The sequence below is a fragment of the Eublepharis macularius genome, chromosome 6, assembly GCF_028583425.1.
Source record: "Eublepharis macularius isolate TG4126 chromosome 6, MPM_Emac_v1.0, whole genome shotgun sequence".
NCBI lineage: Eukaryota > Metazoa > Chordata > Lepidosauria > Squamata > Eublepharidae > Eublepharis > Eublepharis macularius.
In genome coordinates this window covers 98,873,236-98,893,708 of record NC_072795.1, presented here as the reverse complement: position 1 = coordinate 98,893,708, position 20,473 = coordinate 98,873,236, and the positions used below count along the sequence as shown (strand labels likewise).

The 20,473-nt window shown below is 39.9% G+C and overlaps 1 protein-coding gene across 1 annotated transcript in view; it reads right to left on the bottom strand.

The window, feature by feature from the left end:
- ADGRA1 (adhesion G protein-coupled receptor A1) overlaps positions 1-20,473 on the bottom strand; it is a 519,857-nt gene that overhangs the window by 458,999 nt on the left and 40,385 nt on the right. Inside the window, exon 2 of the mRNA XM_054983221.1 lies at positions 13,734-13,805. Coding sequence (XP_054839196.1) covers positions 13,734-13,805 — 72 coding nt within the window. The remainder of the gene's footprint in view (positions 1-13,733; positions 13,806-20,473) is intronic.

The following is a 20,473-nucleotide window of genomic DNA, read 5'->3' as shown; positions in this document are numbered from 1 at the left end:
ACCAAGTATTCATTGTACACAGCCCTCCTATTCCAGAGAAAGATTTGATAGAAGCCTATTATTTATGCATATAAAGACAAGTGTCCTGACTAACTCATCAACATCCAGCCCAAACCCCTGGACCTAGAAACATGAAATTTGGGGAGAACATTCCTTTCATGATGTAAACACCCACTAAGAAGGGATTTTAAGAAATTCACCCCCTAAGAGGGTAAAAAGGAGTAAAATGTTTTTTTCCCAAAGGGACACAGCTCCCCTGTATGGCTGACAGGCTGCTGCCTGCTTGCACCCCCACCCACTGCCAGCTCAGCCACTCCTCCCTGATTGGGCCAGCCTTTCAAAGTCATTTGTATATGCAACCTGATTTATCCTCACCCCCAACTTTCTAAACAGTATGCAGTTGCTACTGGAAGTCATTGCATGTGTCCTGAGGTAAAATGCACCTCCCAGTCTTCCCCTAAAAGTTCACTCGGGTTGCCAATCTCCCTTTGGGGCCTGGCTTTCCTGTGTGGCTGGGCAGGCTCCTGCCTGCTTGCACCCTTCTCTTTCTGATTGGTCAGCTGTGGAACTCTGTGTTCTGAGTTAAAAATCAGGTCAAGGAAACTGCAGGAAATTGAAGAAAGGTGATAACTAAATTTAAAGTAGTTAAATACTTCAGCGAAGCACGGGTATCAAGCTAGTGGCTATATAACTGGCAATTTTGATATTTAAAGCTGACAAAATATCTATGTTTCTACCCACTGCGTCCCACTTCCTACACTTTCATTCAGCTGGAGTAGAGTGCATTCCCTGCCTTTATCTGGACTGCAACTTCTCCATTACAAGTGATGATGGTGAAAGGTGTATGGATAAGACGACACGGTTGTCTTCTTTGGTCTTGAATAGTCCTTCTTCCTTGTTGGGCATTGTAGGTGTTGATGTCGGTTTCTCACAAAGTGAGACATCAGTTCCATGAAACCTTCAATCATTAGCATTGAAATAAAACTACGGAGGGATTTTGCCCTTCAGTCTTGGTTCTGTTGATGAGACATCTATAGCTAAGTATATCATTTGTTCTGCATGCAGCCTGAAGTCATCAGCTAGTGAGACTGACTCCCTATTTCCAATCAACTCATTCATTGGGAGACTGCTTGGGCTCCAATCTAGTGCTCCCACCCCTAACTCTAACTTCGACAGTGGAAAGGCCATAGAGGACCATGGGGGGAGACTGCATGCTAATGTTCTATGATGTTTAGGCTGCATCAGATCCGAGATCCAGTTGATTCTGGCTGGTAGACTTCTTCCCAATCGTAGCCACTTCATGGACGCAGACTGTGAGGATACCAGGTCAAGCACCTACAGAAGCAGCATTCCTGGTGAAGTGGATATTTGCAGTCCCAAAGGTTGTATATGGGAAGACCTGCACCCATCTACCTTCTCTTGTGAGGAAAACAGTAAAGGCAATCCAGATCACACCAATGGGATGCAAGGGACCTCTATGATCTCTAGGTCCCCAAAGTCTTTTCGGCCTTCACGTCCTTTGAACAATGGATGGACTTCTGTTTGGTTGAGTGCTTCGACTTCATCTTGGCTCCTTTTGCTGGAGACTTTGAAGCACTGCAAGCCAGTCCACCCCTTGGAGATCCCAATCTCTCCAGTTGTGGATATGACCACAATCCCCCTGGTATCGGGGTCAAGGACAAAGCCCTCAATATTCGTTCGAAGGAATCTCTAGACCTCGACTGATGTCATGTCCAACCCAGAGTTGTCAGATTTGATCAATCCAAATTGCTCAGGTTTGAAGTAGCCAATTTTGTCCGTTCTAAGTGGTCCTTAATCTCCAAAACCGCAGGGCTATTCATAGGGCTACTCGAATTGGAGAGGACTCTTTCCCACAGGTGCCTTTCGCACTGTTATTCTCTCTGTACCCCAACATTATGCCCTTTTCCAAAACGAAGAGACAGAGGCAATGCCCATCTGTCTTTTATCATTTTTCATGCCACATTGTGTGCACTTTTTAAACAAAGTTTTATCAGCCATGTCTTAGAGCTTGTTTTCCCTACTTCCTCTGCAGATCCAGCATGACAATGATGACATGAAAAGACAGGGCTGAAAAGTTCACTATAGTCACTCTTTTGGTGGCAAAAGAGAAACTGAGAGTAAGAACCTCTCCCCTCTCAGAATGTGGGTTGTTTGGGTGTAAAACAACCATGCAACCACTCTGGGAAGGGGAAACCCCCCTTTACAGTCTTAAAACTAAAAAAACCTACCAATTGGCATGCCTACGCATGTGCAGGCCTATGCATGTGCAGTCCTATGGGACTGCACAGAAACTGGCCATGAACTATTTAATATCATGGACCACTTGAAGACACTTTAGATCTTTTGTAACATATTAATCCCATGCAACTAGGTATAATAATCTGAGCAGCAGTCACATAAATAACTCTGCACAGGCTATGATCTTTATCCTTACCTAGAGTTCATACAAACACAAATTTTGATGCAGCTTTGTCATTACTGTGTATGTATTGTGTTTGAGATTCTAAATGCTTACACCCTACCCAAATGGCACCTTAGTTTGAATACTGGAGATCATCAGTGTTTCATAAACTGCAGATTTTTAAAGCAGATAACTACTATTATTTTCTGTAGGTTCCAAAAATACCTTATCCCCTGTGCTTCAATAACAAGGCAGTAAGATGCAAGCAGAACAACTAGAGCTTGCATGTTCTGACACACATGCTATATATTACAACTGGATTGGGTCAAGTATTTCCTGTCTAGATCTCCAAACATCCCTCACATTCTGAATCCTGCGGCTTTGGAATACGCTGCCACAGTATGTTAATTGTTTTGCTCTTGTTATATCCATCCTAGAACTGGAAACGTACAAATTTCATTGTTTGTGTGTAACATATATATTTTAAATATATTCTTTACTTTTATATCTTCATGCACACACCCTCAACAACATCCTACAGTGTACTAGAAGGTGCTTCTTTTGAAGCTGATATATAATGAAACCTAGAATAGTTTTGAAATGTCTTAATATTTGTATCCTTAATTTTGCCACCCTTAAAATTGCAATTAGCAAGTCAAGCCTGTATGCAAGTTTTGTATTTTGATGCACATCCAGATAATATATTTGCAATCATTTTCTTCAGATCTCTCTCTCTAGGAGAGACATAAATCTACCAGAGAAAGCATTCTAGAAGCTTCTTTCCAGCATACTACAGGATACATACATTTGGACTGACATCATCAAAAAACTGAGTGACTCTGAAGCAGCTTGTGATAAGCCAAGTGATCAATAGGCTTGAATAAACTGAAGGGCTTTTTCACTCTGTTGATGGTGCTGAACTACAGATTTTTCATGAATGGGTTTACTGCAAAATCTGGAGTGTTTTAAAAAAGATTTGTTGATGGCATGTTCTGAATGTCTTCGTAAACATACCAGATTCTTCATAATGTAATTAAATTGTGGTCTAACATAACCTGCAATATTTACTGTTTGTTTTATTTGTTTTTTTAACCTTATCACCTTTGCCTTTAGATCTTTAATTCTGCTCCCTCTTATGTTACCTTAAACTTGTACCTCAGGAGGGCTGTGGCCACAACCAATGCTCTTTTTATTTCCACTCATACAGAGCTTCAGATGTTCTCTACTTTACTCAGGCTTTTACCTCAAGAACACCTTCCCTTTTTTGTTTGTGTGTCCTATATATTGCTGCCTCCCCAAAAGGTTTTCACTACCACCAAAGGCTTGTGCCTTGGATCTTTTCTGCTTAGCTGGTAAACAGGAAGCTTTTGTTACAGATAGTAGTTCAACAGAATGGTCAGCACATGAGGGTAGTTGTGAAGAGGAAAAAGGGATCTTTCTTGCTTAAACAAAAGTAGAATAAGAATGATGGTTGCAGAATTTTGATAAGCATATTGGTTTCAGTATAGTTCTTGCTTGGTAGCTTCAAAAATAATGATATCTTCTTGAAGGTATATTCACAAACTCAATCACACAGACGAATTTTACACACAGATCTTCACTAACAGAATAAACTCCCTTCTCATCTACACAGACATAGGTTCACTTAGGATTTTCCACACAGTTTGCCTTACCTAGATAGAATAATCTCTCTCTCAGATAAACAGAGTGCCACAGGTGCACACACATTGTCTGTCTGACTCAAACAGAATTAGGCTCTCCGGCTTCCACAGAGTTTGCCTGATTTAGCTAGAACCCTTTATCTGACACACCCAAAGACTGACTTAACTAGAAAGTCCTGGCTGATTACCTTTCTTTCAGAAACACACAGAAACAGGCTCTCTCTTAGGCCCTACCCAGTTTGCCTGACTCAACTAGAATGAATTCTTTCTCTCAGCACACTTAAATAAAAACTGCACTTCTTTCTATCCCCTAGGGCATAGCTACCACCAAATCAGAGCAGATTTCATTCACCCATCCAGCTCCCCTTCTTCTTTACTTGGAGGCTTGCATTTAAACTCACAGTAAAAATTTTAAAACTTCCACATTAGATAGCAGAAATCAAATTCAAATTAAATACATTACATGAAAAATATTACATAGCCATTGCTCTTTCTCTGCAAAACTAGGGTAAACAATGGTCAATAAAAAACAAAAACAATAAAAAATAAAAAACTCTTGTCTTAGCTGCAAACATAGTACAAAACGTGTTGTATTTGGAATGTGATATAAATTAAATTTTTATATTGTAACTGAAAAGATTCTTTCAAAAATTATTTTTATTTCATTATTTAGTTGCTTTGCCTAGGGAGATGAGACTGAATATTAAGCATTATAAAATGAATGCTCACTGAAAATAATTACTGAAGCCTGGGTCTACAGAGGCTACAGCAGCTGCAAAGGTTCCCGCCCCTTGACAGCAGTTATAACATCACAGTTTTGACAGGAGAGTCACGCTTGAGAATTTAAACATTTTATATGCTCTTATTTTGGATTACTTTTAAAATTGTAGCCTCAGGTGTGGGGAGAGGAAGAAATGGCCCTCTTCATTGCTCATATATGCCTATAGTGACATATTGGTTACACAGTTTCATTTGGCCACTTCTGCATTATGTAAGTTTTGGAAAATGTATTTGTCATGCTTCAAAAAATTCCTTCCATTCAAATAACTTACATGGTGTATTTTTAAAAATTCAAGTTACCACTCACTGACTTTAATTCATTTCAAATATTCAACAGAATAAATGTACCATTAAGTATAATAGGGTTTGTTGCTCAATTTCTTTTTCCCCATTTCCATACACAATTAAGGAAATTACCTAAATGCAACTCTTTCTGAGGATGAATAATCAGAAACATAAGGTTGGATCCAAAGACTCTCTTTACTGGAAACCTTTGGCTCAGGGTTGCCAGGTTCCGCCTAGCAACTGTGCTGATGTCATTCCCAGAAGTGACATCATCATGCTGCCTGTGTACTGGACAAAACTATAGTTTTTGCACCAATATCAGGGTTTCACCCTATAACATGATGACATAACTTCCAGGTGCATGGGAAGTGATGCCTGCACATTGCTAGTGATAAAATGTCACCAACAATGACTGCTTCAGAGGGTAGACTCTATATCTTTATACCTCACTGAGGTCCCTCGTCTTCCCAAACCCCACCCTCAAATCTCCAGGAATTTCCCAACCTTGAATTGGCAACCCAGGAAGAAGCTCCATGTCTATGCACATGCCTCTGCATTTAAAGCAGCAATAAATACATCCTCAATGTGTCTGTTGAGGAAGTCTTCCGCTGTCAGAGGAAGCAATTAGAAGGAAGTCTTTGGATCCAGCTCATATAGCTTTGGATCCAGTTCCTCCAGTAACAATTGTGAGGCCACCTACAGCAGCAGTGAGCTGTAATGGAATGATAAACAAAAGATGTTTTGGCATAAAAGTATCAGTTAGTCTGAGTGCAAGTCACCTAGATAACACATTGCCACTTTGCATAGTCCTGTTTCTTGCTCTCAGAATATCATTAACCTCCTCTCAAGCAAGAAAAGCAACACTACATACATGACTTCTTAATTACTTCCTGTTACAGGGAGCAGTGGTACACAGAGCTTTCAGGGTTATGGTAACTGCATTTGTCGCTTGGTTCAAACTTAATGCAAATTGTGGTTAAGCACTGCATGAGATAGCCTGGAAGGGGCTTCAAGCTCTCCCCCCCCTTTCCTCTCATCATGTGACACAAGCTAATTATGTCTTAGTTTGCCACAAACCATAGTCTGCAACCACATGTCAACTGGCAATGAATAGCTTGGATTTGTCCTACAGGGCAAGCAGAGGTGATAGTTCATATTAGCAAACTACTATTGTCTCAGACCAGAAATAATTAGCATGAGCGCATGTGGAAGTGGGAGCAAACTGTACAAGGAAGTCCAATATTCCTTCCAATCTGATTCACATAGCAATAACGATCACAACTGGTGGGAGATTTGAGTGGGCAGAAAATCCAGAAGTGGTATCATGCCTCTCCAAGAATCTCTAGAAAATACCACAAAGTTTTCAGCAATTCCCTGAGAGGCATGGTGTCACTTCCACTAATAATTATTCCACTAATATAGATACAGTTTTACCACTGAAGGCAACACTGAAGCGTGAGTGATGGCAACAATGTTTGGTGTGAGGAAAATATAAAGTCATATATTCAAACATCAACCTGCCACTCCACATATTGTTATGACATCTTCCTTTGGGACGCACCAGAGACTGCAATAAAGCACCACAACTTCCTTCATAACTGATTAGGTGCTGCCAATGGCAAACTTTAACAAAGAGCCCTGTACAGACATTTATTTGAGAAGTTCATACAGAGGAAAATGTTTTTAACAAAAGCCAAAACTGTACAATTAACACCTCTGATATTCAAATGCTTGACAGCTACTTATTGCATTACATGAAATAGTCATTGTCATAACTGTACAAGGGAACCTAATTCCAGTAGCATATTAATAATTACATAAAATGTCTTCATCAGAACTATGGATCATTTGCAAGAATACTAGCAGACAGGCATGGCAAGATAAACAAAGGGATTTGCAGGAGCAGCTGTATGTTAGACACGACTACTTCAGAGCAAAGATAGTCTCTAAGACACAGCAATAGTTTGAAAGAGAAGCTGTGAAGGAAAGTCTTAACACACACAAAAGCATAGGTTCCAACAAGATATTACAGAATGACAAGGCATAATGATTGATCTATTTAATGTTCTGACTGTAGGCCATAAAAAAGAAAAGATAATGAAGGAGAACTGTCTTCCTTTTGATGCATGCATTTATGTTTCTGATTATCATATATAAAAGTAACCACAGTCTCCTATTTCCAAATATAATATTGCAGGGGTTTAGTCATCAACATACATGAGAAAACATCAGTTACCTTACTAAGTCAGAAGATGTTTTGTATAAAAATAACTCTCTGGTTCTGTCCTTCCCAACACTATGCTGAATGTACTGTTTTTAGAATCTGATTCTTAAAACACTCTCACACTTTAGATGAGTTCTATAGAGGGCAACTTATTTCTTATTATGAAATAAAGAGTGTGAAGATGGGAAACAGAGCAGTTAAGATGTGCTAACTAGAGGCTGCAGATTCCTTGAAATGAAACTGCATATTATTTATAGTCTGATACAATTATTATTACTGCTGTAGAATTTAACATTTAACACCACAAAATGCATTATTAAGAAAGGTCAGTGATGAAACTGGAGGTTAAGTTTATTAACAAAAATGAAAACAAACCTCTAAATTTCACGTGGCAAGAAGAGCAGGAATCAAGCAGAAAAATTAAGAGAAGGAAAGTGATGGGACAGCAGTGGCAAAGAAACTGGTTTCACAAAGAGCTGTCCATCTGACATTGGAAAATGTGGCACACATTGTCCCACAGGTCTCCCAATCCTTGCTCTATTTTGTTAACCTCAAAAAACATATGTGCGCCCATCCCTGGTATTCTAGAGCAGCTGTGCAGAAATTTTACTCCTACTGAAAAAAATAGAGGTGCCAACATCAGAAAGACCATTCCGCACTCATTATTTGGTGATGGTATACTGCAGCACTATCACTAAATCAGTGCAAATATAGTGAGGGAAACAAAAACTATGTCTTTTAATCATCACTGGCCTACAGACAACATGCTTTCTTTTGTTCAACTTGGCACAGTCTCTAATAGCAGGGAAAAGGTCATTTGAAATTCAAATAATTGTCTGATTGGGAATATCTAACTTTAATAAGCCAATGAATCATGCCTTTTGAAAGGCTTGGTCTTAAACATCCACATTAGCATTCCTACTGAAAATAAAACATCTTGACTCTAGGGCTCTGGCAGCTCCTAAATAAATACAGAATGGTATGTAGAAGGCTAATTAGTTGTGGAATATTCTTTACTTATATTCACAAGGTTACCCAACTCTTTTCACATTGCTGGGAAGATGCACAACATTTGAAAGGTGAGTTCTACAGAATCATCTGAAGTTCAGGAAATCAAGCTCAGGTGACTCTCAGAAGCCAGCATGCTCACTTGGTACAAAGGAAGAGAAAAGTGGTCACACCCAATTTGACAGGGAGAAGTTCCTTCCAGGCAAGCAATTAGACTCTATGCACAAACTCTCATGTGTTCTGTTGAGTCTGCTAACGTATTCTCTTTTCAGCTCAAGCCAGCCTTATTTAGTCATGGCCATTTTTTTTACCACCTCAGAAAACCTCAGGGAGGAAACAAAAAATCCTGGAAACAAATGCTACACTTGGTCCTCTCCCTTCCTTTTTCATTCAACATTGCCTAAAGCTAAAAAAATCAGTGCTCCAACAGACAGTTCTCCACCATAGACTGGTAATGCTTAGATTAATAAAATCAAAATAGATTCAAATTATGATTAATAAAATCAGAATAGATTCAAATTATGGTCACTTGAGTCATATCAGCCCTTTTAATACTTGGATGTTGCTATCCTTTTATGTTAAGATTTATTTGATACTGTATTGCTCATTATCCTTTCCAAAAGTATCTGTTTAACATAATGTGCTGAAATCTTGTTTTTAATACTAGTACTACAGTACAGATTAAGTAATCTTACTTGAATTTCACTTCTAAAATGCAGTGAAATTATGATCCATAGATAACTTGTGGCCCTCATGGGCCACAACGAGTCAAGTAAACACTGAAGAGAAGTGATGGGATATTTCTACTTGAAGATCAGAAACAATCGTTATACTGCTGCCCCACTGTTGTAAACCACTTTGGAAGAATGTAGGTCTCCCAAAACCTGGGTCCTGGGTCACCAACTTCTAGGTACAGACTGAAGATCTCACAGAATTGCAAGTGATCACCAAACTACAAAGCTCAGTTCCCCTGGAGAAAATGGCTGCTGCTTTGAAGGCTGGATTGTATTCGATTTATACATTCAATTTATATACTGTCCTTCAGGATGACTCACTCATAGCGGTTTACAAAGTATGTCATTATTATCCCCACAACAAAACACCCCGTGAGGTGGGTGGGGCTGAGAGAGCTCCCAGAAGCTGTGACTGACTCAAAGTCACCCAGTTGGTTTCAAGTGGAGGAGTGAGGAATCAAACCTGGTTCTTCAGATTAGAGCCCCATGCTCTTAACCACTACACCAAACTGGCTCTCCTACACCAAACTGGGTCTCACAAAGATCCCTCCCCAAATCACATTCCTTCCCAGGATTCACATCCTAATCTCCAGGAATTTCCAAACCCAGAGTTGGCAACCATGCCTGGGTCTCTCTGATAGCCAGGCCCAGCTGCCTCATGTTCTGCACCATTGTAGCAGTATATCAGAAGCAGATATGCTGGGCCTGCTCTCTGCTGTGATTATGGTTTCACTACCACAGAAGGTCTAGGGTTACCAGCCTCCAGGTGGTAGCTGGAGATCTCCTGGAATTACAACTGATCTCCAGGTGACAGAGATCAGTTCCCCTGGAGAAAATGGCTGCTTTGAAGGATGGACTCTGTGGCATTATACCATTCTGAGGCCCCTCCCCTTTCCAAATTTTCTCTAGGCCCCACCCCCCAAATCTCCAGGAACCTGGACCTGGCAACCCTAAGAAGGTCAGAAGGAGATACTGAGCTAGCAGTAGCAGTTAATGGTTCGATCATACAAAGAGCTAACAGCATTTCATCTAGCCCTATATACAGCCACTGATTCTACTCTGGCCTCACTCTGAAGTGAGCATGTGCATGCGCACAGCGTGAATGCAAGACAGACATCAAAAGGAAGGTGCTGGGCCTCCAACCTTCCACCCGGGGATAGGGGGGCCTGGCAACCCCAGCCACTACCTAACAATAGTTTCTAGCCTGGAGAACAATGTACCATTGTATATTCACAACACCTTTCTAGGTTTTGCCTATTAGAAAACTCTTGGTGCTCCAGAAATATTATAAAACATCCAGAGGAATGATATTAATAAATTTATTAATGTCAAACTATCTGCATAAACCATTTAAAACACTGAGCAAGACAAAGAGTCTGCACTTGTTCCTAACAGTAGTGATTAACTTAAAAATCCTGTTTGTACTAGAACAAATTGCACATGAATGTGCATCTAAAACAGCATGTTCATAGTGGTAATATTTACAAATCCAAACTTAGCTAAAAGATTGATATGTAGGCCAAGTTCTGTGTATTCAAGAGAAAAGGAGAACAAGTCCAAGTAAAATATCCCATATGCTGCTTGGGTGAATCAAAAAGGTACCGAAGCGAATCCTATTCAATGCAAAAGATTAAAGTAGGCAACAGTCAGGAAATATTGTCAAAGTTCAACTATTTCAGCAATTTGCAAAAAAGATACAACAATGCTCTAATGGAAAAAAAATGACAAATGAGCGTTGCTGCATCTTTTAAGTGGATACTCTGCAGCAGTGATTCAGCTGAACAGAGGTGCAATGAAAATGTGTACCCGTGGTCTTGATGAGGGTGGGGGACTACATTTAGAAGACAAGTAGCCTGGTCCAAAATCTGAATTATTGTATTCTGTCCACATTATCCATTCAACAGATACTGGACATAAGTGTTAGTATCTGGCTTTTCCATGTTTTCCGATTTGTATTCCTCAAATACTGCTGCCCACCAAATGTTCTTAATTTATTCCTTTGTGATTTGTTTCTGTTCTCAACAATATTGAATGTAAAATAATTGATATAATATCATTTGAAATATATCAGTACAAAACTATAAATATAAATATATCAATACAAAAATATATCAATACAAAACTTCCTCAGTTAACGACAAAAAACAAACAAAACTCCAATCCTCAAAGTATTTTTAAGGCACTAATTAGTTTGCCAGATGGGTTTCAGAAACATACTGGACTATGGGGAGGGGGGGAACTATTACTCACCTCATGGAAACAATGACATTATGCCAGGCCAGCAAGCCCCATCACCCGAGTTTCTTAGTGGTAAGGCACTGTAGCTGTAGGCAGATGGTGGGGAGTTGGCCGGCACAGCCAAACCCTCCCGGGAGCACCTCTCAATGGAGAGCAAAGAGGTGCCCGCAAGTGGTGCCAGCCCCCAGGGTCAAGTCTCACCTGTCTCACCTGTTCTGCAGCAGTAAGTGGACCAGCTTCCTGCATGTCATGCCGCTCCTTCCCCTTCCTCACCCTTCCCTTCCATTCCTTCTCTTCTCCTTCCTCCCCCTCCCCCACAGCCAGGTGCCCAGCATTTTCAAGACATTTTCCCTGGGCAATCCAAAAAAAATACCAGATTGCCTGAGTGAAAACCAGACACCTGGCAACTCTAGGCGCTAATATCTCAATTTCTGTTCTATATTGGGAAGCCAATGAAATCTGGTCCAGCAGAATCTGGGATTTGAGATTCTGGTTAGATGGAAGGAACATGTCATAGAATACAGAGCATGTTCCATGGAGGTAGACCCATTTCTGCAGTGCTCGGACTTGGCCAAGGTGTACAGAGTTGTGTCTAAGCAGTAATTCCCTAAACATCATTGCCACAATTTTTTTCATTTTCTCCTCTCCACTAGATGCCCAAGCACAACAAGAGTAGTGTGAAGGATGGATTAGGGATATTCCTGGGTCCTAGGCAGTTGTCATCACTGGCCAGATTGATCAAAGTGAGAGTTTAGCTTGTCCATTCACTGATGCCTTGCAATAATGCAACTGTGGACAATACAGAGGTAGTCTTCAACTTGCTGTAGTGTGGAACCAGAATCAAACTGTGCTGGATATGTTTAGTTCTCTTGCTTATTGTTAGAGCTGCTACCTACACAACAGAATCCTTCTAGCTTTACAAATCTCCATCCTGCCAACCACATCTGAACATGGTGCTAAATAAGATTAGAAAAATGTTTTTAAGTTAACTTTCTTATTCTGGTAGCTATTTCACAATTTATTTTCATAAACATATGTGACTTCAAACCTCAGCTTATATAAGATGCATACTATCATTACTATTCCTAAATATTGCAACTGCCAGTACATTCACTCACACAACTACAAAAACCTTTAAAATTAAAGTAATGCTTCGTATTGGTCTGAGTGGTTAACTTTGCAAGCCTATGGGCATAACCAAAGGAACTCCAAATTAGATTGCACTGTGAGTCTCCAACATTTGCAAGCAACAGTTATATAAGCTGAATAATTTTATTTTATTAATCACATTATTCCCTATGTATACATTTGAGGTTAACTATTTAAATTTAATTAGTTATAAAAATAGATTGGAGAAGAATAGTTTATCTTGAACTAACGTCAAAGTTGTATGGACACACTGGTTTTTACATATTATGGTAGTGAAGTCTCTGAGGTTAAAGAGAAATGTTGCTGTTTTTTTTGGTCAAAAGCTTTATTATGAAGATAGAATTTGGAAGGAGTGTGTAAAGTATCTGCAACTTAGAGAGGACCAAAATGACAGCCCTACATCAATTTCTTCTAGAGGTAAGATTCATGGGGAAAGACTACAGACTATTTATTGTGTATTTGTAACACATTACTTTGGATTATAATAGACTGACAGTAGTAGCCTCATATCATCAGGGGGAGGGGAGTTACCTTTTTGAGTTGGAGTTCTAGTATGCAGAACAATTTAACTTATGCCCTGGCATCATTAAGGTGAAGATTTTCTTATCCTCATTGCACATCACTGTTTGCCACTAGCATGGGTGTGCAAATGCTCATCAAAATGATGTCAAGACCTTAAGTGAACTTCACACTACAGTACGTTACAGGAAAAAATGCAACCAGCTGTTTCCATCAGTTTTCAGCAGCACATGAGTGCTTCTCATAACTTGTAGTTCTGCCCTCAAACTCTTCCAAATTAGAAGTGACTTCTTGATTTGAAAAACCTAGCAGACATGAGGGTTTATTTCTGTTGTTCATAAACTAACAGAAAACAGGGTCGAGTCCATTTAAAGTGAAAACTTATAAGCATGAAAGTAAAGTTTGGAAATTTAAGAGTTCAGCTACACATTATAACTTTAACCAAATTATCTTTCATTTGCCAGCCTTTACCGCATTAGGATACACAAATGCATGTTTGCCCTTTTGCTTTTCATTTATTTGAGTTCCAAATGGATTCTACAGCTCTTGTACAGTTTTCTTTTTCCTGATGTTTATTAATTTGAAAGATTATCCAGAATCCCTATTCCTATACACATTTCAGGATTTTTATTACATATTTGTTTGAACTTATCAAATAAACTACAAGCAAGGGTTTCAAACAAAATAAGAAGGGGAACTAAATAACTACTCACAGTCTCTCAAGGGATTTCAGTCCGATGAAAGAGTTGTTCTTTAACCATAAGATCTTGTTATTACTCAGAATGCTGAAAAACAGTCACAAGAAAGAATTTAGTCAATATAACATGGTAACAATTTTGCTAATTAAAAACATGTAATTACAGTAACTGACAGTTCAGTAAAGCACTAATCACAGAATTCTCTGCTCCATTTGCATTCCCCTTAAGGCAACAAATAAAATAAAGATGATCATTTATACTAGGAAACAATTACCATCATGCTCCTGTTTCCTAAGCAAGTAGTCAACATAATGAAACTCACTATAATGTTTAAACAGTGAATACTTTGTATTTTCTTGTGTTCAAATACAGAATTCATATTGACAGTATAAATCAATGCTTTCCCCAATGAATTGGAAAAAATTAACTCTTCACAGACATTTGTATTACAATCCTTCTCCACAGCAAGAGACCACTGCACATTCAGGAACTAAATAGTTCACACACACAAACACATCTCACACACTTCTATGACAAGCCTTCTCTTCTGTGGCTCTGGAAGGAGATATGCTTGATATTAGATCCTCCAACATTAGTTCAACTTTCCAGAGCTTGGTAGGAATAAAGGAGCACTTCCCAAGGGAACGCTTGTAGTAAATGCTTACAAATGATCAGAATATGCTCATCCAATTAAACTCTGTTCTGGGTTACATTTCTTTATTGTGACCGACTAACAATCCTTTAGCTCAAGCAACAGGTTGTACTTGTAGAGTTGGTTTTTGACTTTGAGATGATACTTATTGCTCAAACAGCTTCAGAGAGACATAATACAGAAATGGTTATTCCTACTTGGTGCTGTAGTAACAGATTCTCTTGCCTACTATTCATGCCACAAGGACTGCACTCTTGCTTGCAGGAATAATGTATCAGTATTTTTGAAATTTTTGGATTAGTACAAGATGACGGCCTTACATTTACACCTCATTTTTAAAAAATCATAAGGCACACTTTTTCCAGTAAAATGCACAGGCCCAACTAAAAAATCATTCTCTGTTAAGGGAGACAGCTGGAACTGGCCCCGTTGCCAGCACTGCAGCTCAGGGCAGGAGCAGCAGCTAAGGCAGCCTCCTTTAGGGTACAAAGGAATCCGCCTCCCCCAATCTTCTCTGTGTGCTGCTCCTAGACTTGCCAATTGCCCGCTTATGGGGCAATCTCCCAGTGGTTCTTTTCATTGCCTGCCGCTGTTCTGAGAGGCAGCAGGAGAAAAATTAAGAAAAAAAAAGCTCTGGCCTCTGCGCCAGTATGTCACTTCTGGATACTGCTCTAGGAATGGGCATTTTTAATGATAAGAGTAAGAGTTTTACAATAGAGTTGTGGTGATTCCTACCCATTGTAACTTCATGGTTGTAACTGTAAGTGAAATAGTGACATCAGCAATGTCACTAATGTCATGTGCCCTCCACATCCTTGCCCTCTCAACCCTCTTGCTGGTTGCTCCTCTTGCAGGAAATCAGACACTCTTAAGTAACATCCATGAATCCAGACACAGAGCAATGAACACAACCTCAACTCTTCTCCCACTGGCAGAGAAGGATGACTCAGGATGTTTATCAACCCCTCTCTTCTATGTTCTTCTGAGACCACTGGGGTCCAGAGGAATGAGGCACTGTCCGGCTGAAAATGCAAACAGGCTGCTCCTCCATGCTACAATTCATTCATTCAGTCATTCATTCATATCCTACCATCTCCTTGGATTTATGGTAGCTAACAAAGCAAAAAGCAGCTGCAAATGCACAAAATAATAACAATAACAACAACATTCGATTTATATACCACCCCTCAAGACAACTTAACGGCCACTCAGAGCGGTTTACAGAGTATGTTATCATTATCCTCATGAATCCAACAATCACCCTGTAAGGTGGGTGGGGCTGAGAGAGCTCTGAGAAGCTGTGACTGACCCAAAGTCACCCAGCTGGCTCCAAGCAGAAAAGTGTAGAATCAAACCCAGTTCTCCAGATTAGAATCCTGCCGCTCTTAACCACTACACCAAACTCGCTATATCAAAAAGTCCAAGACAACCCACAAGAAAAAGACAATACTGCCATTTCTGTCAAAACAATTTACCTTCCACCAGATGCCCTGTGAAATAAATTTTGCATGCCTTCCTGAATACAGAAAATGAAAGTGCCCTCGGTACTCACTCTGGTATGCCATTCCAAAGGACTGACCCAACCACAGAAAAAGTCCACAACCTGACTGATGCCAGAAAAAGTTGTAAGACAGAGTATCACAGAACGCTGTGCTGGTGATGTGTGGTAGTATACCAGGGCGAGTTCCAGCTTTCTTGACCTATCATCCTTTGTTTCACCAAAATACAGTGAAAGAGTTTACAAATTCACAAACAGGCTTCCAAACATAAGCACTGTCTTGCAGTCAAAGATTAAAAGCTTCCTTTTGTTGGCATAATCAGCATAATATGAAACAGTATCAGCATTTGCCCAGTTTGTTAATCACTCACCTGTTAGACTCCTTATCACAATCTGTTAGTATTCTAACAAGCTAACCTAATTAACAGCTGGAACCAGTAGCATGTGCGGCAGTTTGACGTCATCCACATGGTGGACAGCAGTGCTACAACAAATCGGTTACTCTGTCTGCAGCCCTTGCTTGCACAATAACTGGGAGACAAGCAGCACCATTCTATGGATACTTTCCTGGGAGACCCAAGTAGGATTCTGAGTAGACCTGCTTAGGATTGCACTATAGGACTACAAATATAACCAAAACTATTACAGGAGACCAGATATGATTTTAAAACTAAGAGGCTTGCATCTCCATGTGGCATGACAATTTGCTCTGAAAATACAAAGTAAATTGTATCTGGGAAAGTATCTTGATTAGAGATATTCTAAATTATGTTACTGATATTTTCAAGGTTTTTCTAGGATGGTACAGTATGCATTGCATCACATTCAAAATTAAAAGATCAGAAAATAAAAAAGAGCAATAGACTACTTTTTAAATTAACTCTGATTAAACACAGTTGGGGCAGTAAGTAATAACAACAACAACATGTGATTTATATACCACCCACTCAGGGCGGTTTACAAAGTATGCTATTATTATCCTCACAACAATCACACTGTGAGGTGGGTGAGGCTGAGAGACCTCTGAGAGAGCTGGCTTCAGGGGGCGGCATGGGGAATCAAACCCAGTTCTCCAGATTAGAGTCCTGCCACTCTTACCTACTACACCAAACTGGCACTCTGCCCAACTTATCATGAGATAGGTAAACAACACAGGACTACACTTAGTATGACATAATCAAGATTTGTCATAACTGAGTTAAACACATTTTAATATAATTTATTCTCTCTACTTCTTATTTTTTCAATATGTTCCATGCCTAAAGACCTCCAGGCACATCTACATAATTAAAATACTTGCAATAAATAATTAACGTGAAAAATATAGGATGCAAGATTAAAGCCATAAAATGTTAAAACCATCCTTTGTACATCTGTCTACTAAGAGAGATGTTCCAGAAAGTAAAAAAAAAAATCAAACTTAAACAGGCCAGGACAGTTACAAAATTCAGGAGACAAAGACCCAGTTCACACACTTAACAGTAGCATTGTGTTCCATATAGAATATGTTGAAGTAACTTGCTTGTTGTCTTTAGAATGCAAGTTCCTTGAGGAAGAAGGACCTCTTTATTTTTGCTTACTGAACTCTGCAAATTGTCATGTACCAAGCCACTGTAAAATGGCAATACCCTCCCCTCCCACTGCCTGAAACTTTGTAGCTTCATTGTGAAAAAAGTAATCACAACTCCACTGTAAGTCACTTTACATCTAGTTTAGCCTGCAGAACAATCTTTATGTACTATTCAAGAAGCCATTTCCTTCCTACATACCAGATGTGAGACATTGTAGAGACCACACTCAGCCTCCTTCTTCCCAAATCTATACATTCCAGGAGTACCAATTTACTTCACATATGAAGGGGGGGGGGAATTATATACACATACACACACATACATGGATTATGACAAGAAGTTTTTGTTCTTCCTCTACGGAACTATCACTCTTCCTTGGACACATCCATATCAATCTACGTAACAACAAAACACAAATCCCCAGAACCTTACAGCAGTCAAAGTAATATTAATAGAACTACTTCAAAAAAGCAATATGATTGTCCATTCTACAACATTTGTAAAGTTCTAGCATACTGTTGAGCCACAGATACATCCTAAGTAAAACATATCATTTCTGTTTTTTTTACCAAAGACAAATTTGGCTACATGAACATTCTCAGTCCTAAAGGTTTGGTTGATAGATCCGTCACAATAGAAAAACAGTGCAGTTTAGAGGTTCTATGCAATCAACTGTATCTATGAAATCCAACGCCTGGAAGATCTATTGCACGGGCACATGGCTATGGAAGCAGCTCAAATAATATAAACAGGCCAAGCTTAAGAACTCTAAAGCTACCGAATCTTATTACACTCATTTAAATAACATTACAGTTAATTACATTATAATACATTACATTCCTTATTTAGGCTATACGTTTATTTATTCAATTGTCTGTGGAACTCAGAGTCGAACAACACGATATGAATTACACAAGACTGAGCGAGTGTCAGGAGTCCTGTCTTACCCCAAATGCCCGTGTCCAGCATTCTATCGATCAGCACGTGTCCTGGTCCAGGCATGCATTCAAAATTTTCTGCTCCAGTGTAGCCGCGACGGCGCATGTCACGATCAGTAAGTCGGCAATGCAGAGCATCCTTGTTTCCTATATCTTCCGCTTCCTATCTGTGCAAAGTGGAGATGCATGATGGGATATCTTGGAGGTATGCGGAGAAAACCCATGCCACCGTGAACACGGGTTCGATGGAGGTCCTGCAGTCCTGGCACGTGTAGTTGAAAACAATGTTGGAACACATGTAAGTAAGTGTTCGTGTCATTCGCGTGTAATTCGTATCGTGTGGTCCGGCTCTCAGTCTTGGGACAGAAGAAATTATTAAAAAAACTTTTACCTATACACTATTTTTGTCCCCAAGGGGCCCCAAAGTAGTTTACATCCTTCTCCTATCATCCATTTTATCATCACAATAACATTAGGCTGAGAGTGTGTGTCTACTCCAAGGTCACCCAGAAAAATTCCATAGCAGGATGGGATTCAACTGCTTCAATTCTTTAATTCTACACTTTGAAGGAGTCAAACTGAAGTGGTGTCTGTTTTTTATTTCTGCAGTAGAAAAACACTACAATTCTACTGTGGGCTTTGAGGACAAGTTTCCTCAGTTGATCAGCTGATGACAAAGTTTCCTCAGATGATTGCTGAGGAGACTTACAAGGGTTTTTTGTCTTTTTTAATGGCACCAACATTGTAATGTTGCTGTTAATTTTTTTTTAAAAGGGCAAAAAAGAATGGACTAAAAAGTACAGGAAGCAGAGGTGAAAACCTTAAAATATCAAGTGGGATTCAGGGCTCTTTGCAGAGTTCTTGTGTTATCAGTATTTCAGTGATTTTCCTGGGCAGCTACAAGTTTTTTTCTTTAAGGCACCAATGTTGCAATTTAATGTTTTTTTTAAATCAGCAAAAAACTTTGTTTTGTTTCTGTTCAACCAATCAGGATGTAGGGGAATAAAGGAGACTGCAAAAGGGAGGGGCAGCCTCATATCAAAGACAGCATTTTGCACTTCAAAAAAAAGCCCCAGTTTGACTTTGCTGGGGAATAATTGGGGGGGGGGGTGCGCAGGCAGAAAAGCCATGGAAAGATTGACTCTGCGGCAGGTGGAGCCATTGTCCAGGAAGAATGCAAAAAAGAACTGAGAAGCAATTTGGAGACTGAATCACGGTATTTTATGTGCATGCAAAACTCTGGAGAGAAACTGATGTAGTATAGGGCCAGAACTAATGAAAAAGCCCTGTATGGAAAAGTCCTTTTTCTCCTTTCATATTTTATTTGTATGTATATTTATTTATTTGTATATTTTATTTTATTTTTAGTCAATGCAAATAAAATATAACACCACACTTTCCTTCCCAGCCAGCAAAGATGGCAATATTGCCCAAGTACTACTTCTAGTCAGAGCCAGAGCCAGGTTGGGGGGCTTCTGCCCACCACCTGGCCCTTCTCATGCCTCCCTTTCCACCTGAGTGTGCATCCTTTCCTGCTCATAAGCCCTTACTCACTGTCATCCACACCACATTCATGCCCTTTCCCTGACAGCACTGGCAGGTGTATGCAGCTGGTAACGCTGCTGCTGCAGGTGCCAAGAGTGCCACTACTTTGTACCATCTGCATGCACTTCCCCCCATCAATGCTGGGAAGTGGGCGCATGGGTGGTGCAGTGCTTCCAAATGAATGGGCAGGAAAGGGCACATAGACAGGTGGAGGCTTGCATGGGTCTGGGGGGGATCAGTGACAGCGGGCCCTGCCAGAAGCCTTGGGCCTCAGGCAGCTATCCCACTGCAGGATATGCTCTGCTTTCAGTTCTCCTATTAATGTATCATGAAAAAGGACAGAGCTTCAGAAAAGACATGGAGTGATAAAGAGAAATAGAAGTGGTTGTACGTGGGCCAAAACCAGCCAACCTACTTTGGTTAGTACAAATATTCAGATGAAGGGATTGCTCCTGCAATATGGCAGCCACTGAGAAGGGCCCTTCTCGTCCTTGTAGCACAAACTTGGTGAAAAAAGTAGAAGGTAAACTTACTAAGAGGTTCTTTAGGTT